Source organism: Phaethon lepturus, unplaced genomic scaffold, assembly GCF_000687285.1.
Source record: "Phaethon lepturus isolate BGI_N335 unplaced genomic scaffold, ASM68728v1 scaffold19505, whole genome shotgun sequence".
Lineage (NCBI taxonomy): Eukaryota > Metazoa > Chordata > Aves > Phaethontiformes > Phaethontidae > Phaethon > Phaethon lepturus.
This window is the reverse complement of record NW_010540127.1, coordinates 28,293-51,410: the sequence shown is the minus strand read 5'-3', so window position 1 is coordinate 51,410 and position 23,118 is coordinate 28,293. Positions and strand designations below refer to the sequence as shown.

Here is a 23,118-nt window from a genome sequence, read left to right as displayed (position 1 = left end):
CATCATGATTACATGATAAAAAGGATCCTCACTCAGTGCATAAATGTGACTTTAATGCCATTCACAGACATACGTTTTTTCAATATTGTCTCAAAACATGTTCAGTTCTGAATTAAAAAAGGAGTTTGGAATGCAAGTACAAAGCCCTGATTTTTGTTGTTTTAAATACCATCTGCTTCACAGCGTATTGCATTTAATCAGTGTTGCTAATTACAACAAACATTTCACAAACAAAACTAACATACCATTTTTGTTATAAGACCCAAGAATGGAAAAAAAAGATTGTTCTGGGCTACTGCTAAAAAAGAATGTCTTAAACTGTTTTAACTGTTGCTACCAACTATGGAAAAAACTTTTATTTGGACACATAGGCCATGCTACTGAATAAAAGTCTAACCTTTTTATTTATCGATCTGAGTGAAAAAAACCTTTTTACTTCAGCTTCTGCTCCAAGGAAACCTACAGAATAACAGACTTGCTACAGATGGAAATGGCCGTTAAGGACTAGACAGAGATCAACGCACATTTTCTTGGGTTTTGGTGAACAGAGGTCGCTGGTCAGGTCTCCAGAGGGAGAAACAGGGCATCACCATCACATCCCTGCTCCCCAGTGGCAGTGGAAAGCCACAGTCACGACCAGATGACCAATTCCACCTCCTGGCAACCAGCACCACACACTACACCTCCTACACGGCAAAGACTCAACAGCATTTCACAACCATTTGAAGTCCTGTTAGCAGTTACATCAACCAGAAAGGTGAAAAACTACCTTATGAAGAACGAAGCTGCAGCTGAGGTACCTGCCGAGACTCCGGCTGGGGCAACCAGGCTCTGGGAAGCTGCCGAGCCGCCTGCTCCCACGGGGTCGGAGTTGTTATGCCCTGAGCCCATCTGAACATTAGGACCATCCCGGCCACTTTCTGGTGCTGTTTCTGCCTGAAAAAAATAAAAACATATATACAGGTTAGTACACTTGCTGAATGCCCATGACAGGGAGCAATCTCATGCAGCACTTCCAAAGAATTCTTTGCAAGGGCGAAGGTGAAGATCAGCAGCGGCTGAGGGGTGATACAGCTGGACAAGAGTACCACAGTACGTCCTGCAACAGAGAAGGTAAAAACCATGACCACAGCAGATGAGCACAATAACACGGAAACCCTCTGTGATGGGTAATGCACAGTTAAATAGTTTGACAGGCATGAAGAAATGGAAAACGATAAGCAGAACTCTTTTGTTTTACAGTGTTATTTGTGAGCTGGCAGAACTGTTTATCTGGTTCAGTTACGACTGTCAGGAATTATTTCTCAGTGGCACATCATCTACAAGACCTATCTGTTTAAGAGGAACTAACCAAACAGTCACATTTGTAACATGTTTCCACATGAATAACCTCAAGAACTAAATGAAAAAAAAAAATTGATTTTTTAAAACATATATATAGCCCTGCTTTTCAGCATTATCTATCTTAGCTGCACAAGTACACAGCATTTTTGTCTCCTGCAAACGGTTCCAGTGGAAGAACAGGAGTGACTGGAGATGCATTTTCTCCAGCACCTGCAGTATATGAGACGAGGGGTGGGGAGGACACAACTGTTTTGGGATTTTGCCAAAATATCCTACATCTGTATTGTGAAATTGTGTCATGTCGGTATCTTCATGCTTAGGCCACCAAGTCTTTGAGTACAAAGTTCAATTAAGCCCCATCAGTCAAATGCTCATTGACAGTGCTGGGAAGGTCTCCTTTTCGGAAGAACCTGCTCTATGTCTAGGAGTACTGAAGATTTAATTAAAGACGACACCACAATAAATATTTGTCAAAAGAGTTAATTGCTTCATGTATGATAATATATGATGTTTCTGTCATCTGAAATGCTACTTTGACATTTCCATCTAATTAGGTAAAATAAATTCCAGAAAAGGAGACAGCCTTGTAATGAAGCACAAACGCAATTAAGTACTTCCTGGGATGCCACCAAATTTTAAATTTTGTGCTGCCATAGATCATGTTTTACAACTACAGATATGCAGACATGGTAATAGGGCCTTCCCAGTTACATACACACCCTCAATTTTCTCATACACTGACAACCCAAACAGAGTTTTTCTCATGAGAACTGAGGGAAGCTGGTTATTAGGTATTAAGTGAAAGAAAACTCTGCCAACCTAGCAGTGCTCAACTGGTGCATGAAAGGCCGTCTGGAGTTTCATCTGGACTCATTCCCATAGGCTGGGTGCTGAATTCCCAGTTCCCAGCAAAGTCGACAAGAAGCATGTGCACCCAGCTCTTTTGAAGGTCTGCTCTTTAAAGATTAATACTATTATCAGTATTATGGAGTGGCTGACATGCTTTACCATAGACTGCTACACAAAAAAGTACTTTTATAGAGCTTACCTAAGAGAACTGAGGTGGAGACATAGAAGAATATTCATGTAGATTAAATTAACCCTGGCAAAGGTACTTGCACTAGAAGCCTAACTGGAACCTTTGAATAAACCCTCTGCAAAATCCTTCACTTTGCAATACAGGAGTCTCAGAAGACTTAGCGATGCAGGCAAAAAGGCAGCGTCCAAGCACGGCTACGGGTCAAGACTGGCACAAAAAATGATATGCCAGCAATATGAGCAGGTACTTGAGCGTTCACAAAGCGAAGCGACAAATGCGTGGTCTTGACCTACACCATCCATGGAAAGTGTCTGGCATGGGGAAAACAATGCAGGCTGGGAAAGATCCGAACATGCCACCTGAATTTCTGAGTTACATGAACCAATGCAAAGTGCTAATAATAAGCAGAGTTTACTACAGACTTAGCAATTTACAGTCTAAGAAATCTACACCAGAAACTCTGGAGCCAGTACCTAGGGCTCACAAACTGGCATGCCAAGGGGCTGCCACGCACAGCAGCCAGTGGCATGATGGCTGGCAAGAGAAGGAAACCTTGCCAGCAGCCACTATCAAGCTAACATTAGTGTTTGAATACTCCCATATGTTCTGCCAGGAAGACAACCATAACCCTCTGTCACATTTGCTGTTGTCTCCGACTAAAAATTACAGGGTCAAGCTGACTTCCCAAGACATGTTTTTCCATTCACTTTCAATAGGGGCTATATTAGATGACAGGACTTTGAAACAAAGAAAATCACGTTTAAGCAAAATATTGAAAAAAGAAGGCAGATGCAGAAACATGTTTCTAACCAACTGTCCTTTAACTAATGCATAATCAAAAAGATGGCATAATCTAAAGCTAAATATGAGATCTGCAGAGATAGGATGAAACTTCAGTGGATTTTACAGCAAAGTATAACATATTTGTAAGAATTGACTGGAATTTGTTATCAAATCAAATCCTGTAAAAGCTATTCACACTTAATAAAAATATGAGCAATGTATAACATACATTCCTTTTTTAACACTTCTTCATTTCTATGAGAACTTCGAAACCTACATTTCTGAGAGATCAATGACTGCGGACATATCAGGCATCTAACTTGAAATATCCAAATCAACCCTGATATTTCAGATACCAGATGGTTAATATACTTTCCAAGCCAACATATCTAAGTCGTATGTCTGTAAATTGCCATTCCCACATTAGACACTTCTGAAAACTCGAACTGTAATTTCTGGATAAATTTGGAAGTTTTATTCTCAGTTCTGTGCATGAAAGGAGGATGAGGGGAAGCCAAGAAGGCAGCACTGATTCCTGTAAAGGGGGAAAAAGTGAAGTAAGACATGCAAGATAAAATCGTCAGAAGACTAGTGCAGAAGAGAACCTACACCTTTTTCATTAAGTCTTCAACTACCTGATTAGTAATCTTCAACACAGAAGTAACATCAGTTTTGCTGCATGGTGAGAAGCTGAAAAAGCACAAAACAAGTACTTCCAAGTTTAGGATTCATTTCAAGGACTGCTTGCACCACCCAAAGTGACAGCATTTTCCAGTACCACCACGTTCAGCTCTCCTTCAGACAGCTACATCTTTCAGCTGATGAGGAGGGCTGAGGTGTGAGGAAATTTGTCCAGTCCGAGTCATTTGCCCTGAGGCAGGAAAACTAAAGTCAAGCAAACGGGACCCTCCCCAGCACTCTGGTTTGTCACACCACAGTTTCAGCTTGTGTCACTTACAGCTGCTGAAGGAGCACAAATAAGGTAAAGGGGCTTTGTTTTTAAACTAAACGCAGGAATTACTTCATGCTCTTCTGAGGATTCTGTGTGGAAAATGTAATTCTCTGGAGAAATGGGAGCAACCTAGAATCATAAAATAGTTTGGGTTGGAAGGGACCTTCAAAGGTCATCTAGTCCAACCCAACCCTGAGGTGTTCCACCCCTTCATCATTTTTGTGGCCCTCCTCTGGACCCTCTCCAACACGTCCATGTCTTTGCTGTGCTGAGGGCTCCAGAGCTGGACACAGGACTCCAGGTGGGCTCTCACCAGAGTGGAGTAGAGGGGCAGAACCACCTCCCTCGCCCTGCTGGCCACGCTGCTTTTTATGCACCCCAGGAGGTGGTTGGCCTTCTGGGCTGCAAGCGCACATTGCCGGCTCATGTCCAGCTTTTCATCCACCAGCACCCTCAAGTCCTTCTCAGCAGGGCTGCTCTCAATCCCTTCATCCCCCAGCCTGTATTGATACTGGGGGCTGCCCCAACCCAGGTGCAGGACCCTACACTTGGCCTTGTTGAACCTCATGAGGTTCACATGGGCCCATTCCTTGAGCTTGTCCAGGTCCCTCTGCATGGCATCCCAATGGAGATGGGATCCAATCCTCATCCAGAGGAGAGGGATGTCAACCGCACCACTCAGCTTGGTGTCATCTGCAAACTTGCTGAGGGTGCACCCAATCCCACTGCCTATGTCACTGATGGAGATATTAAAGAGTACTGGTCCCACTACGGACCCCTGGTCCGAACTTTGCATGACTTTAAGCACGCAAGTCTGCACAGGGAGAGGAGTCTGCAGTTCCCTCCAGTCTGCAGCTGAGAGGGAACTATGCTTCACCATTTACTAAGTTTTCATAAATCACTCATGATCAAACACAGAAACCACTATAAAGTGTTACTGACTGTACTGAATATTTAAAGTGTCATTGGCCTCCGCATCCAGAGATTAATGTTTTTTTTAATTTTCTCAGAAAAGGTTTGCCGGACAAAAGCCACTAACCGTCTGGAAACGAGCTAATGCTCAAAGGAAGGATTTCCGAAACTGTCCTGTAGGACCCTGTCCCTCCACTCGCTCCAAAGCCACAGGAAAACTGGTACCAGTAAGAACACAGCAAGGACAACACTTGAAAATGTCACACCAGGCGTTTTGCATGTGCAGGAGCGACCGACGTCTCGGTGCTTCATATCGGTGCCTGCATCACGGCGGGGTTCAGTACCAGGTCCCAGCGCCCATCCCGAGGACACGGGAGCGGAGCTAAACGCGCTGCGTGTTGGCCGGCAGGATCCACAGACGCAGCTGAGCTTGGCAGGGCCACAACAAGCAAGGCCAGCATGAGTTGTTCCCAGTGAAGCTGGCCAAAGGCTGGGGGAGAGGGCAGGAAGGGACGGAGGCGACCCGACATCCTCAGGCTGCGGAGCGTGCTGGGCAGAGCAGGGGCATCCCTGCCCCATCCCCAATTCCCAGCACACAGGCTCCCTGCTGCGACCAGATGGCAGGAAACACCTGCCCAGATTTAAACAAGTCAGACTAGTCCAAAAGTATACGGTAAAGAAGTTGGCCACAGATTAAATTTCCAGGTACACAGTATACTGTCAGGCCATTACCACCTAAACAAGCTCTTTGCAGGTTTGAAGTGCAAAGCCAAAAACTAAGCCATAATGTTTCCAGTTTCCTGAACATTTCCCATTCTCTGGACACTGACCTTTGCCCATGGATCCACAAAAGCCAAGCTAGGTGCTGCCACTTTGTCTCTGTGACTTGTGCAGAATATGTGCCTGGTGACAGGCAAGAAAAACATGGGAATATAAGAATCTTGAGAAAAATAGATCAATCCCAGGACTGCACTGCAATGGTAAATGAAAACCAGAAGGCTGGATAGAGCTGCAACAGAAAGTAATCAGAAATTATGTCTAAATATAAGTATAAAGAACAGATTCATAGAAGAGGGAATGGAGAAAATTACAAAAGCATCAACGAGCCTGATATACATCTGTGTAATCAGAGTCAGAACTCAATACAATTTATTTTATTTCAAAAAATTGGTCCCATAATGAAAGCATTCAGCAGGGCTTCAACAGTGAATTGCACGCCTGAGTCTGTACTGGGGTCTTTTTTTTTAAAAAAAGTTGGTTTTACCCCCTTCTGACTAGCAGGCAGGCACACAAAATTTTGAGCATTTGCTTTAACTTACTATATTCCCCTTTCAGACTGAAATGTCACAGACAATTAAATTGTAAAAACTGCTTGATCTAATGATTTTGCAATATATTAAATCTACTGTTTGCATATGATAAAACAATAATTCTCCCCCTAAATGATTCATGCTAAGACTCTTATGACTTACTACCACTAACTGGAACAAATGTGATGTAAATCTCTATCTGGATGATGCTCATACAATAAACCCTTCCTTCCCATAAGCACAGATAAGTCCCGCATACACCTTCTGTGTGAAACGTCTCCTCCTCAGACTGCCTAGCGTTATGTAAAGTTAACCATGCAGTATACACCAGGTTGAAGTGAAACATGTTCTGGATAAACTTTTTACTGCCTTTTGACAATGTTTTTGCCAGGGCTCGTTATAAAATAACTAGGGCATTTTATATCTACAATACACTATTGTAGTAATTTTATAACTTGCAGCTGCAATATGGAAACAAGAATGCATAAACCTGTAGATGCAGACCTCTATGTACATCTCGTGTTCAATGTGAATCAAATGCAGAGCACAATAACCCTTCCCCCAAAACAGGTTTTCTGCTACAAGAGCTGCTAATGCCTGGCTTATCATTGATCTTTGAAGATGAGGCAGAAGAAGAAACATCACAGAGAAGTAGAATTAAATAGGAGAGCTTGTCTGCTGTCACAGACTGGAAAGTAATATAGGAGATCCAAAGACAACCTCGGGGCACTCGCTTTTTGGATTAATTTCTGAATTACTAAGACAGGTTAAGTGTTTGGATCTTCACCACCAAAAATCACTAGCAGTCTGTGCTTCATGCATGGAGAGGACCTCATCCTTAACTGCAGGGCACATGCACCCAGCTGCATCCAGAGCTGATGCCCTTGGCAGAACAAGGGTGGAGAAGAGGCAGCTTGTTCCCCTCTGACCAGGGGATCCTGATCTCACCTTGGCCCAAGATCTCTCCTAAACCGTGCTCCTTGGTCCCCAAGAAATTTATTAAGGTCTTGGGCAGGCATCCTTCATCTACAAAACGCCTGTCCCTTCCTTTAGTCTGCCCACGTTCCCACACCGGAAGGCGTCTGCAGCCAAGGCTCTGGTAGCACAAAGGTGCCACTGGGCATCTCCCCCTCCTTCTTCACAGCTATCTGGCCACGAGTCACACAAACATCACCCTCGTATCTGCACATGTAAACCCACCGCTTGGAAAGTCAGGATGACATGAGAAAGCGCCATCAAGAAGGATGTAGATCCTGCTGCACATGAACGCTCGCAAATTGGGACTTTTCACCTGCAGCAAGTTTAAAACAGCCAGACTAGAGGAACTGTTTCTTCTAATGCCTGCAGGCAAACATCAGAAAGTGTTGCCCAGAGCCCTCCCTGGTGACATGTATTACAATAGTGACAGCCTCCAAAGCCCCAAAAAAAATATAGCTTGCTGAGGGTGTTTTAATTTACCATTGTGGTCAAAATTAAAAATTAATTGTTTATTCAAGCGGACAAACATACAGTTGAATCCCTGCTTTTTGTCAGAGGCTGGTAGGAGCAAGCGAAGGAATTCATTAACAAGCTCATAATAATGCAAATTTCTGTCAGTTTAGGATTGAGTTTCCTACAAGAAGACAAATGCTTTTCCATTAGGACTGACTTCCACAGATGCGTCTCTAACAGCAGCGAAACACAGGACATGTACAGAGCTTTGAATCGGGAGAACTTGTGTCGCCTTCCTGACTCCACGACAAAATTTCTCAATTACTTTAGGCAACTCAACCAAAATATCACTGTGCCTTGATTACTCTCTATTCAGCAAAATGGAATAACCCTGTTCCCAAGAATTACAGGTCTTACAATCTTACCATAATCATTATATTGTTATAACGAATGACATAAAAAGGTCAGTAAATAAAGGCAAAGGTGGATGGAGACTGTCGTATATATTTCCTATTTCAATCATGCTTGAACCGCTTATGTATTACATTTAACTACTTTAAATAGAACATCCCTTGGGACCTTGCTGCCTGACAGCTACCACATGCAAGGCACACATTGACTGGTGTCTTGCTTGAAGAACAAGTCCTCAATTATATGAAGGGAAAACTGTGCCTTTAGCAAACCCAAATCTAGAGAACAAGGTTCAGTTACAGGCAAACTCACGGAGCAGCATTAAGTTTGCAAACACAGGGACAGCTCTGACTACGCGATCGTTGTTGAAGGACACCGAGCTTCCAAATGAGGGACAGAGCTGTGCAGATGCTGTTCTCCTTCCCTTGTGGCTGTTCCCTGCTGGCCTGCTGCTTGCTCCCCGCGCGGAAACCATGTAACCCAAACACACAGCCAGCCAGGACTCACTATGACTGGAGTGAAATCTCCAAGTCTGCAGATGTCCCAAAGCTCTTTCAAATGGCCAAATGCCATGCCAGTGATGAGGAACTTGAGAACTTCCCAAATGTGAGTAGGTGAAGAAGTGACAGGTGACATTTGACATAGATAAGACCATGCATTTAGGGAAAAGTAATCTAAACCACACCTAAATGATGCTGAACTCAAAACTGGCAGTTACACCTCAGAAGATCTAAAGGTCGTTGACAGCTCCGCTGAAATCATCGCTTCAAGATGTAGCAACAGGGGAAAAAAAAAAAAAACACCATACCACAAAAAAACCCACACCAAAAATTCTGGACACCACCAGGCAGGGCACTGAGAACAAGGAGGAGAGGGTGCACACGCTGAGTACCAGGTGCAGTCCTGGTCCAGCACCTCGAGACAGTAGTGGTGCAGTAAGGGAAATGAGAGCGCAAAGCAAGTAATTGGTCAAGAGGATGGAATGGCTGCCCTAGAAGGTGAGATCAAAGAGGTTAGGACTCTAGTTTGTAGACAGGAAGGCTGAGGGGGATCTGGCTGAGGTTTACAAAGCCATGGAGGTGGTGGCTAAGCTGAAGAGGAATGAGTACTTCTTTGCACTGGGATAATGAACTTGTGGAACCTGCTGACACAGGAGGCTGTGGAGGCAGAGTGCCAGCAGGGTCAGAGAGAGACTAGATGAATTCCTGGACAGCAGGTCCATAAACAGATACGACAGAGAACAGACAGGGATGTGTCCCTGATACATCCCCAACCGCGCATGATGGGGAGTATGAGCAGACTGCAGAAAGCAGCCAGGCCCCACGGCTCTCCCTAAACACCATTTCCAGCTCTGCTGCTGCAGACAGCCCTCCGCTAGACGGGCTGCGGCTCAGACCCAGCAGGATATACCTTATGTTCTTATCATTCCCATACAATCTTTTCACTAGACTCTTTCTTAGCTTAGCTAGTTACAGGAGGTTGAGCTGTTACCATAGGCCCTCATGCGCACATCAGAGTCATCAGGAGAGGCTGGTGAGGCTCAAGTGGATGTCTACACAGCTACTCTGCACGGACCAACTAAACCCAGCCGCTCCCCAAGCCAGGCATCACAAGGGCCGCTCTCCCCTTCTTCATCCTACCACAGCCTTCCACCACCCCACAACAGCCAGCTGCCTTGCCCAGCTTTACCACTGTGACTTCTGAGAAGCAGAAGGGGGAGGTTCTGAAGAGTAGATCCATTATCTTTGTCTAGCACCACCAAAGACACAGCAATGGACTCCTGCCTGCGGCACCTTTCAAATGCCTTCTTCAACTAAGGTATCAGAAAAGAACAAACTCCTCCAGTTTTGAGATACTGGCAGCTATGCAAACCCAGAGGAATTAGTTCATAAGCACTTGGGCACCAAAACAGAAGCAATAATAATAATAGGTCAGCTCTGGAAAATGCCTAACCACAATATCAGTTTGTATAACAATTTATACGCACTTACTTGCCTAGAAGTGTCTCACGCTTACAAGTGCTACTTCCAGATTCAAAGCAAACCTCTAATTATTGATCCTTTGTTACACTGGGAAATTACCTCATAGTAGTTTTAAAGTTCTATTTATAAGTCTAATCATCTCATCATTGATTATGGTGACTGTATTCTAAGTATAAATCCATTATCTCCTCAACAATGAAATAAAATCAATAATGCACATAAATGGGAAAAAAGGAATTTAAATGCATACATTAATGTCATTTCAAGTAGCACTATTTTATGCACCATCTCTAACAAAACTGTGTCACATCATTAGCAATAATGTGAAAAATCTTTTTCAATTAACAGAGCTGATTTGATGCTATGTTCAGTAAAGTGGCAATCCATTCCATTAAACACACACATATGAAATGCTTGAAACATCTATGAACTCTATCTATACATCATAAATTCTCTCCCAAGTGCTGAAACAGAAAAGTAGACACATTTTCTATTGATGCTTTTTCAACCTCCTTTCAGATACTACCACCCAGGGCATTTCAGCGATCCTAGCTGTAAGTAACAAAGAGCGTCAATATTTGCCACATGCTCAGCCACTCACGCCGCAAAACAATGGCAGACGCTTTCAGCAACGCTCACGCTGCGCACAGCTTGACTACCTGGAGTCCCACGACCTCAACATGCCACCACTGCAGTACACAGCCTATGCTAAATTTGCTCCAGCAGAAGTTGAATTCCAAGCGCTTTCCAAAAAACGTACTATGTTCAATCCTATTTTACAGCAACCAGGAGGACTGGGCAGTCCACACTTGCATCCAGCCATGCAAATCAGTTCCTTCCATGGGGTATACAAACACCACTGCAAAAGACCTTCTCTCCACCAGTCAGCAGATGACTAAGATCTGAGCTCAGCCTGGATATACCTGTTTTCTCTGTTGCATTAACCTCTGAAACCAAAGGGCATATTCAGCTGCAGCCCACCCTTAACAACCAATGTGGACAATGCAGATCAATGGTAGCCTCCTAAAAGACTCTATATAGCCGATGTAAAAGTGTTTTCTCAAATGTTGGATGACACTTCTGAGCTCCAGCCAAAGCGTATGAGCCTTTCGTGTAAGGTGATTTCTAATGGTGGGGTGGCGTGGGATGCATTGATTAGCAATTGGTTCACGGGCGAGTCCCTAGTGGAGCACACGCAGAGTATAAACAGACCAGTCAGAACAAAAGAAGCTGAAAGTGAATTGAGTGAACAGAAAAGGCCATCCCAAGGAAACTAGTTCAAAGACAAGAGTAGAAAATTTAAATATTTGGGGTAAAAAAAGGAGGGGATTTTTTAACTTAGTGTAGCTTATGATACACTTGCTGGATGAGAGAATAACCTGTGGGCCAAAGGTAAATCCCATGGATTATCATTTGCACATAACCTCCACAGTCTACTTGTCTTAAATCTACCTCTGATGAGTACAGGTGAAGTCTGGGCCAACATTCTTTATTATTGCCTGTTGACTTCAATTGTCAACAAAGGCGAGTAGGGACTTGTTTTCCTGTGAGAGCTGTAATAACAACTGCTTAGCCTAGAGGGGTGAAGGATCAAAAGAACTGTTTTCAGGTGGTAACTTGAGCCACAAGAGGGTCTGAGTCCTGAGAATAGTTACCCTGTCCCGCACGGTAAAACCAATAGTAAGGCAGAAGTGTCAAATACACAACGGAGATGCAATCCACACCTTCACCTAAGAAAATGCTCACTTCTATCTTGTAGCCAATACCTTTTCTGTCAACTCTTAACATTTCTCCTAAGTCACTCTGATAGCTGGGTATACCTCATTTTCACCGTCAGCATCCTACACTGGGGGCAATACAGGAAAGAAGAGCATGAAGCCCTTAGCAACTACACAAAACAGAGGGCAACAGCTTTATCTGCGTGTTTAAGGCTGAACTTCCAACCCACGCTTTCTAAGCTGCTCTGCTACCTGGTGCCGGGGCAGGGTCTCGCCGACTGAATGCAAGGCTCCGGTAGCAGCGTTTCCTCCCACGTCACACCCCTCCCTCCGCATTTGCTACGGCAGCGAAGCGCAACGCGAGGCAATACTGCCCAGCCAAGGTGCAACAGTCTCAAGACAAGTCGTTTCCATGGGGGCTATAAATTAGGTTAGTATGAGAAAAGCATTTAGTAACTTGGATCAAAAGGTTTCCTTCTGCTGTTCAGACTTGTTATGGAGAGTGACCAACACTAGCTTTGAAAAATTTATTCTTTTTTTCACCACTCCCTTTCCTTTATGTACTTCCTCTACGAAAGCGGTAGCACCACCACCACTAAAGCTAAAGAGAAAACAGAAAAGCCTCTATGCAACCCCGGCCCCATCACCTGTCTGGGGTTTGCTACTGACTTCTGCAGAGACAAAATGTTACATGTAGAGTCAGAGAAATGTCCCAAAGCTCAAAGTCATCCAGATGTCTCACAGACAAGATTTATGGCCGAAGCACTACATTTTAATTGTTTCGTTACAAAATATATTTCATGCACTGTATTAATAAAAGGTCACTGAGAAAGCTATCAAGAAGGATTTTAAAAATTAATTTAGAGATCCATTTGGTATGACATTTATCAAAGTAAAAAAGTAAATGCTGGAAAGTAAATCTTGTCGTTCCTCTGTTTTCCAGAGTCAGCTTTTTATTGCATCTTCTAAGCAAAACGTAAGTCATTCTTACTATAAACAAACAAAGCAGATTTAAGGAAAGTCATCAGAGGCTGAACTACCCTCAGATGAATCCATCTGGTTTACATTAGGGTAAGCATGAGACTTATTCCTAAGAACTACAGAAAAGCTTGAATTGTGACTAAAATAACTTTCAGAGATTTTTCACATAAAACAAATGAATGTAACTCCTTTAACTTTAGAGTATATGCACCCATTTACATATGCTATGGGTGAACCCTCCCTCTCTGAACCAGGCCATAAACTTATACCTAACAAATTTGTGAATACTCAGGGACATACATTGGCCTATTGATAAATCTACAATTTTATATACACGTTTTAAAAGTTTTACTGAAGTCACTTTCAATTATGCAGTGCTCCAACTTTTCCAATTTCCTAATGGTGCATTTTTTAATACATTTTTAAAGCAACTTAGAAACTGGTAAAGATTCAAGGAGCCACAATATTTTGCCTTACAACCAGTACCATTTGTATATATTCGAATTAGAAATACAGTGTGGCAAGAACTTCATTTTGCGTAAGAGAAAAGAAAAGGCCATTTGCAAAACAAGCTCTATTTCCCTGTGATGTCTTTACAGCACATGGCATTGCTACCTCACCACTTCTACGCAGTAGGTAACGCCGCATACTAACAACACGGCCAACTGGAAGCATACAGTGAGACCTCTTTTTTTCCCCACTACATGCAGGTACTTCTAATACGTGTACAAGGTACTTTCAGTGGTTTTCACTTCCCACCTCTCAGTCAGGTTCAAACACATCTAGGAAGCCTAAACTGCCCTTGCTCCTCTGCTTCTGCGTGAAACTGAGTGGCAACGCTGAGTGCTGACATGTTTTTTCATCTGAGCAGTAAGCCTATATTCACTTGTCAGGTGTAGAATTAAAAACATCAATATAAAACTATTTATTAATTAAAGTTGTCAGTCATCCACTACAAATCAGCCATCTTACCCAGAGTTATACCAGCCCCCTCCCCTCCACAGTGCTCGCTCTCTGGTCAGGCTACTTATCACTGCTACTGGTGATTATTTTTTGCAATTTTTCACAACAGGCCACTTGGGTAAAGCAGATGATTACATCTTCACCTTTTGCACCTCGGTTGCAATCCCAGCCTTCCCCTCCCTGGACCTTCCTCTGGATCCTTAATTACTGTTCCTCTTCAAGGCACCCGAAGCCCACAGGTATTATTTTGGTTTGAGCAGCACCCACATTATGCTTCAAAGACACGTTCCTCTTCAAAAAATTTATAATCTATATAATGGATTTTCACACTTGAACTCCAAACGTAAATTAAAAGTTTACGATGGCCTGCACTCCTCACCCCCAACATTCAGCTCAGAAGTGTTTTCACAACCATAAGTGACGTTACAAGGCAATACATGTGAATTTGGGGAGGGAGATGAGAAGAGCGGAAATAAAGTAATTTTTTTTCTCTCCACAGACAATTCCACTGCCGCCACTATTAAAACTAACCATAAATAAAAAACATGGAACCTGGAGAAATGCTTGTAGCTACGAGGTGCCCGGTGGTTGGGCAGCCATACACTGGAGTGTATTTTCACCCCTCCAAGGGACTGGGCACACGACACCCCACGTTGGCCACGTGAGCAAAGGTTTGCTCCACATCACCCTCTGGGGCTCTGTGACGGGCATCTTCAGCGGACAAGGCAAGTCAAGACAGACACCCAAAAGATAAGAAGGACAAAGCACCTCTTGGAGGAACTATAAAGGAAGCCTCGGAAATTAGCTTAGAATAAACACCTGTCTTCTTGGCAGCCTTTACCTATGTCTGCATTCCCATCTAGAAAACTAATCACGTTCACTTTGGATGGAGCATCAAGTTAAATCACTGAGATGTAAAGCACTGGGATAAGTTTCCCACCAGGGAGTTCAGCACTTGTTTCAAGAACAACCCTCTGGTAAGAAAACAAGGCAAAATTAGAGAGTCCAAGTGAAACGGGGATATTTACAGAGTGGTCAAAATAACTCACATCACTACTGAGAGTGTAAGCTCCCAGGGGAAGGGACCATCTTTTTCTTCTGCCTTTGTGTGGTATCTTGCATCGATGAGCACTGTAGACTCCAAGATGCAATCACACTACACATAATAAACAATACATCCAATGCTGTCCTTTCTACTGCAATTCTTCTTGCTCCAGAACTCCTCTAGCCACACCAGTTTCACCCCACAAGAAGATGGGAAAGGTTACTAAAGACAGACATCTCCAAAAAGCATGTATATCCACAGCTTTCTCCTGGGTTAATCTTAAACCTAAACCCTGTCTGCAACTTCAGGAAAGAACAGCCAAAATAAAAAAAATAATAAATAAATTAATAAAACTTTTCTGATGGGAAAGGAAGCTCAGACTTGACAGTCAACAGAAGTTGGGGAATCCCAGTCTTTGCAAAACTGTAAGATGAGGCGAGGTGAGCACTGGACAAGAACATCCGGCAGTGGATGCTGTCCTAGGCAAGGGCTAGACTAGCCAGTTCCTGAAATCCCTCCAATCCTATTTCCTCCAACACCTGTGATTCCTCTGGGGAAAAGCGTAGGGGAAGCACTTTCTGCCTCACCCCCCCAAATAGCTTCATCAGACACAAGGCTCTTAATAATACAAAAGGCAAGTAGCAGAATTCAGACAGAAACAGAAAGCACAATCTGGGCAGAGATGCACAACAGAGGAATGTAGGCTTAAATTAATTAAAAAAAAAAAAAAAAAAAAGGAAGAGAAAAAACAACTGAAGCCTAGCTTCTCTCCAAAAACTGCTCCTTAATCTAAAGTGTCCTTGCAGATGACTGGATCACATCCAAGCAGCCTCCAACACTCACAGTCTAACAGCATTTGTCCTTTCATCAAAGGTCACTGTTTTCCAGGCTACTGAGTTTCTTTGCACATTCCTAGATCACACTTAAGCTCTGTTGCATTATACACATTTTTCCTTCACAGGGGTTAAATGAGGCAACTCAGTTTTATCTTAGAATAAAGCAGTGGTTAGGGAAAACCACATCTATCAGTCAGCATGGTTAAGCAGGAAGAAATCTGGAGCTGGCTGTTAGTAAATTATTTAAGACAAGAATAAGGGCAGACAAAGAATGAACAGAGAAATTGAAATACTTTGGCTTCCAGCGAGTGTGGGCCTCTTAACCCTGTAGCATTCTCATTTTTTTCTATATTTCTGTGATATACACAGAATTTAAAAAGATAATTAAAAGGTAATGTCATACGCCCTGCATTGGCCAAATTGATCCCTAATGCATGGAGCGGCGTTTTAGAGAAAAGCACTCACAGCAGCAGTTCCTCATAAACTATGAAGAGCTGAATGGGCGATTTGTCTCCCTTTTCTCAGTGTAAAATCATCAGAGAGAGATCTGACATCAGTGAAAATTCAATGGATTTAAATGGGGACCCCTCAGAGGTGGGATGTGTGTCCATTCACAAGCTTCCATATGCGAGAGAAGTATGGGAGGGAGGAGTCCCATCTCCAAGCTTTTTCAGGAAGGAAACACCAACCGCCACCCTGTGAAAGTAAGGCTATACAGCAGCACTCTTAAATATTTATCTCTGATGATTTTGGGAGCTCAACCAGCTGAAGCTACCAAGCAATATTAGGTAGTGTTTACATACAACAGCACGTAAGGCATCATGTTAAATTTAAAGCTGCCTAACACCAACATACCTGGTCTTGCAAGATCTGCTACAACATCTTTAAGCGAAAACCATGACTTCTATTAGTACGCATTTCGTCATTACTCACGCTCCCCTGTTCACTACCATGGGAAAATTGTTTAGGAATAAATCTTAGTCAAAATCAGTCACTATATCCTTCTTCTTAGCATGGTTCCACCGAGAGTCACAAATCTGTAGCGAACTTGCTTTTAAAGGTAACATGCACCTTTACAAAGCTTTTTCATTTCCCCACAAGAATTCTTAAAATATACACAGAATACAGGAAATCAACATCAATGCTTAAAACTCAAGTGCAATGACATCTACAGGCATGTGGCTCTGAAGAAACCTTCTGAACACCCTCCTTCACAGCAAACTGTTTTGCAGCACACCTAACCTGAAGATTAATGCTCTCCATCACAGTCTATCAACAGCATCTGCTGAACTGAACACAGCCTTAGAATTTCAGCGCTAGGCTTGAGGGTCGAGTTCATCTTTGATATAATCCCATGAAGCTTCCAGAGTTTCATGAGTGACAAGCTGGGCCTTTTATGTTTTTCTAAAGGGGTCACCAAGTATGTGACAGCCAAATAACATCACCTGCATACGTGGAGCTAAAATAGATGCAAAAACACCTGAGGAAAGGATCTCACCATCTGACATAAAAAAGCAAATTCCTTGTGACATCTGACTGAACATCACTCATAGCTCTTTTTCAGCTCTTCAGCTCTTGAAACATGGTTTAGAATACCATTAGCTGATCCCCTCTAAGATAAATATGCATACATCTCAAATTTTATCTTTATCTCTCTGTATATCCACAGAGATAAACAAAACTCAAGCATCTGAATTATTACTACTTACTAGACAAGCCTGAGGCAGGAAGCTGTTCACCCTGGAGATACTCCACATGCCCTCGAGGTACTGCTGAGCTTGGATGGTGACCGAGCTCAGAGCACCGCTGAGACCGCTGGGGGCCACCGTCACTTGAACGCTGGAGTTTGGAAAACTGCCCGCACCTTGAGACCACCCAAGTCCCTTCTTCCTCTCTGCTCCAGAGAAGAGATTCGGCGGCTTTCCAGGCTGCCTGCCCACCTGCCCAGCAATGAGCGGCAGGTCTCTTTGAGAAGAGACTGTGACCATCCTGGGTACCATGCTGGCCACCGCGCCGGCGCTGGGCGGGAGGTCGGGCATCTCTGGGTAGCTGGCTTGAGTGAGGGTGTGCGTCATCTGAATGGCTTCCTGCTTCAGCTGATTCAAGTGAGTGGCACAAGTTTCACATCTGCTCTCTCCTTCATTCCTGTTTTTCTGTAAATAGTCAGGCACTTGAAGCTTGTCGAAAATTAAAGCTGATAATCGTGGGTCCTAAAGAAGGGAAGAGAGGCAGAAAAAACATACTGAGTTAAAACAATGCAGAAGGATAAAAAGAAAGAAAGAGACAAATGTTCTCTGTGATTTGCTCTCCGCCCGTGGAAGTACTTCTTTCTGGTACTTGGAACTGGATCTGTTCTGGTAACCCTCAGCTTTTTTTTCCCCAAATACCCTAAAAGACTTGCAGGTCACAGCAGATTAATAATCCATAAGTGAATTCATTTGTATGAGACCCAGCATGAAAATTATCATCAGAACTAAACAGTGGAGCTGCGGTATACTTGATAACTACTCATTCTCCTAATTAACTCTCCACTGGAGACATCTAACACGCCTGTGTTTCCCATGCTCAGGAACAACATTAGTTGAGATGCTGACCCTTCAAACATCATAATTCGCTTCAAAGGCATATCACCACCTTAAACCCAGGAAAATTAGACTTTAGAGTACTTAAAAAAATTAGTGTGTGACCTGGTAAATGTTTTGTTGTCCTCGCCCTCAGAAATTATTAATCAAGTGGCATAAAAATCCAGTTTACATGGTGCTGCCCACAGCTGGCTCCTCTGCTAGCGAGGACCGTTATTTCCGATCTTTGCAACCCAGATGGTCGCAATATTCCCTTACGCTACAGTTGCTTTGATGAGAAATAGATTTGAGCCTACAGCCATGTGTGAAGGTGTGACAATGTGCACACTAAGAAGCTGATTTAAAAGCAACACCTATTTTGTTTCCACAGAGCAATTCCCCCCCGCTTGCTAGTTCATTTTAAGGCTGCCCAGGCATTTTAAAACCCAGGTCCGTGTTTCCAGTTCAGAGATAGAGTTACCTATCTCCTGAAACACACAAACACCTTCCCATCCCGGGCCTGCTACTGTAAAGATTAGTCAAGAGATTAAATCCAGCCCTGTTGTAAACCTGCTATCAAGAGTAATGCCGTGCAGTAAAACTGACCCAACTTCATACGCTCTCGTTGAGCTCTCTAAACAATTAAGGTTTTAATGAAATCACAGCACAGCCAAAGGTTTATTTGTGTAATTATTTTAAGTGAAAATATTTAATTTGCTTGTTAATAATGAGGGCACACAAAGCTAGTAAGCCAGCCATCCAACATATGCTGGGGGTATCCCCAGATCAGTACTCATTTTTAAAAATGTATTACTTTATGCCAAGCTGCAATTGCTCTCTAGGAAATGAATGTCCTATTAGAAAACTAACTAATGCTGGTTTTAATTACAACACACATCAATAAAACTCTTTTAAGAAGTCTTGGCGCTGGTACTTTGGCTTTGCTCATTATTCTATTTCAGCTGTGCTATTTCCCTTTGCTCTGAATTCAGAAAAACCTAGAACACTGCCTAACTTCTGCAGCAGCAGCACAAAATTTATCTAATTTTCAGCTGCTGGACTAGTCCTGCAATATTGTTTAATCTATCTCAGAAGACACGGTACAGTGTTGATAGAAACCATTGTGACTATATCTAGCATCACATCATTCTGCAGCAAAAGCCATTAAAAGAAGTTGCTTTTTCCACCGTAACCTAAATTACTGTTTATTTACTGACTTAAAATTGAAAAAAAAAGGTACTTCTCAGGCTAAGGAGAGTTTCTGCTGCTGAGTGAACAATAAATCGCATTCACATTATTGAACTGGTTTACAAAATCAAGTGAAAGACACTGTTTCATTTTTCTCTCTCCTCTCTTTATTGAGGTTTGGATCCTGGTAAAAATGCCTTTGAAGATGCACCATTTGCTTACCCTCATGAGCAAGAAAATTCTTTCCCTCCAAGCCTCCCAGAAGACGATAATACTAAATTAACATATATTAGTCATAAAAAAAAAAACCCAGTAATTAATATTTTAGAAACTTTTTTCCTACCCCTTCAGCAGAAAGTGCTATTGGTTAGACTTAAAAAATATTAAAACTCAGTGCTGCAAGCATTATTAAGCCTCAGGCAAAACAAAGGCCACGCAGTCTATCTCCCAAGAAAAACAAACAGCACAACCCTCTGCAGAAACCTTTCCAAGGGAGAGCCCTCCCAGCAAATTCCTGCCAAGGCTGACACACAGCATCTATTCAAACAGCACCAGAAAAAAGCACCTTCCAGCGCCGGGTGCCCCATCCGCGGCCAGGCACATCCCTGGGCTCGCTCCTTTGATCCGAGTTGGGCACACAGGGAAGCACCTGCAGGTCCCGACCGCGTCAGCCTCATCTGGCAATGTTTAAAATTGCTATCAAATGTCAAAAGTTTCAAATGAGCAGTTAAAGCGAATTACTAGGTGAAACAGGCTTCTCATTTAAAAGAAACGACTTCTTTTGATGTAAAGAAAATTAATGACCCCAATTCTAGCTCCATAAACACAGTTTACAGCGTAAGGCAGATCAGAGTCAGGCCCGTCTCGCATTTACAAGGAAATCGAGTGGATGCCATATTAAAGGGGAGAACAACAACAAAAAAAATTGTTTAAATCTATTTATTTAGAAGATTACACAGAGCAAGCCATATAAGCACATGGTATGCCAAATTTAAATCTTCTAATTTATTTATAGTAAAAAAAAAAAAGAAAATAAAGCCATCTCATTTCCAGGGCTTGTATTTTGCCAAGCGTTTACAAGGAGCCTTTTAACCCACTCGTCCAAGCTCTGTGATCCCCAGTTTGCATCTGTGGCCATCCTCCTCCAGCACCTCTCCGAGGGCCCAGCTGTGCGGTGAGATTACTTTTATTTTTCCACCCTGTGTGACAAAAACACCTGGCTAACGGTTGGGCGCGAAGGGCAGAGGAAACACCAGTTACTGTTAAAAACATTAACCATAACTTAAAAGTTAAGCCCGCCCCATTAAAGAGGTTTTACTCCCCGGTGACAATGCCTGGTCCCGGGGGGACCCCACGTCGGCAGCTCGCGCCCTAACGAGGCTGGGGTGGAAGTTACACGCTCATGTTTTACAGAGGGAAGAAATAAAACCCGAGCGACCAAATGCGTTAGACGCACACGGGGGGACACACACAGTCCAAGCCCCCCTCGTCAGGGCTGCGCCGGCAGAGAGGCAAGACAAAGACGGCGTGCGAGTCGCTGGGGGGATTGGCGCAAAAATTAAACACACAACATACACACCTCCCTTCCAGACGCTGCTCCAAAGCCCATTTAGTCTGCTGTGCTACAAAGAAGGCGACTCCTTTATTCCTGCACAGCATAAATAAACTGTGCTGTCTTTGTCACACCTACTTTCCAAATGTTGTTCTCACCTTCTGAACAAGCAGGATAAGCAAAATACTGCGATGCGGTAACGTTCGCAGCCTCCTCTCCCGCTACGGAAACCAAAGCCCTAATTTCAGTCTCAGCTGGTTAACTTTCGCATACAAATTTTAAATATTCAAAACATCACAGACTGTTAGAGGGTAAAATAAATGGTCCCACTAGGGACAACTGCAGTGGGGAGCCCAGCAGCCCCCAGCGAGGTCAAGGCAGGAGGTAACTACATGTACTTGCACGCGGAAGGACTTTCCTGCCTTCACCGATGTTTTTCAGCAAGCGGTTCTTACAGACACGGGCAAGCGTGCAAACTGCTGCGGGGATATTCACCACAGGCGTGCAAATTGCCTGCACGGACGTGGTCTGCACGTCCTTCCAAGCTCAGGGACACCCAGACCGTGCTCCCGCTAGAACACGCGGCAAAACGCCCGTTTAGTGTAACAACCAGCTGCATTTAGCCTGGAGTTTGCCTTCAGGCTTTATCTCTGAAACCAGGAGTAGGGAAAACAAGCCCACATTTGAAAACACGTCCAGCAACATGTAACAGAAAGAAAGAGTCATTTCTACGATTCTATGATTTTAATTCACGCTTCCCTCTTTGATGTGTACCTCAACTGCTGCCCTGCCCGCCCCCGAAATCCAGCCAGGAGCAAGCAGGGTTCCAGCTGTGCGGATAACACCCACGGGCTGCACGTGGGGCACACAGCCCCACAACTGTAAAATACTATGGCCTTAACCCCTTTGCCCTTGAAACTACAGACATACTCAAAGCAACCGGGATGTGGCCAAAGGCCAACAGCTCTGAAAAGCCCCTCTACAGCTTCGGCACCGACCTCATAGCCACGTTTTCAAAAACATGCAACACCAAATGACCTTGCTGGAGCTGAACTCTCTTGAAAACCTGAAGCAGTCCGTCAGCGTTACGGCACTTAAAAAATGGGATCCTTTTGAAATTTTAGCATGATCTGTAAGTTCCCAAGTATATAAAGTTTGCAGTTAGAACATTTGTTCAGCTAACAAGGAGTGAGCTTTTCCGTTGCAAAAACAAAGGTACAAGGTTAAAATCTTACCTGCAGCTACTGACTTGTAGCTCCCAAACTAAGCAAGAGGAGAGGACGCAGAAAAGCATCTGGATCCTCACTTAAGAAGTCCCTGAAGTAATACCCACCCATCTGTAACCTAATCCTTTCAGCGAGGAACTATCCACAGAGTGCGAACAAACGATGACGAACACAAGATGAAAAGTCAAACTGCCAACAACCGTCCTCAGTAATTACCTGCAAGTCTGCCTGGCACTAGTTTCTGCACTGCAAGTGTATCTGGAGCACTATTCTGAATTAAATTAAGTTCTTGATATAAAGATAATTGAAAAGAAAGAAAAATCACTGAATGTCACACTGAAATATATACTTAAACACAGACCTAGGTAAACAACATTTTTAAAGGATGCTTTGAGAGAAAGGAATGTACTTTCCCAGTGCAAAAGAATCAATGTTAATGATTTTTTGTCTTAATTGTCTTTCCAGGTTTCTGCCGTGCTGCTTACAAATTAGTTTTTATCTTACATGACATTGTGAAATATCCACTAATATCTTCTATATTGACAAATACTTTGAAGGCTGATGCTTGCTTTCAACTATATAGCAGTCGTTGTCAGAAAAGAGAAGAAAAAGAGAACACTATTCTCAGCAAAACCAGAGGCTGCTCAATGTAATTAAGGAAAAAAATAGTGCTAATGGTTAATTTTTTTTTTTTAAAGAAAAGTTTCCAAGTAGCTGACTATCTCAAGGGAGTAAAAATATGAGCTTTAAGTCTTCAAGAAACTCATGTTGTGAATTCATTCATTTACTGACCTAACCTTATCAGAATATAAACAATCAAGGAAAAACAAACACACAAAGCTTTCACAAAAACAGAATTCACCAGAAGTCCCATCTCCCAAGGG

The 23,118-nt window shown here is 43.2% G+C and overlaps 1 protein-coding gene across 1 annotated transcript in view; it reads right to left on the bottom strand.

The window, feature by feature from the left end:
- Nucleotides 1–17,917, bottom strand: part of KIF26A (kinesin family member 26A) — a gene marked incomplete at its 5' end in the record, with an annotated part of 66,473 nt that extends 48,556 nt beyond the window's left edge. The window contains 2 exons of the mRNA XM_010287360.1: nt 770–932; nt 17,410–17,917. Coding sequence (XP_010285662.1) covers nt 770–932; nt 17,410–17,917 — 671 coding nt within the window. The remainder of the gene's footprint in view (nt 1–769; nt 933–17,409) is intronic.
- Nucleotides 17,918–23,118: the final 5,201 nt, after the last annotated feature.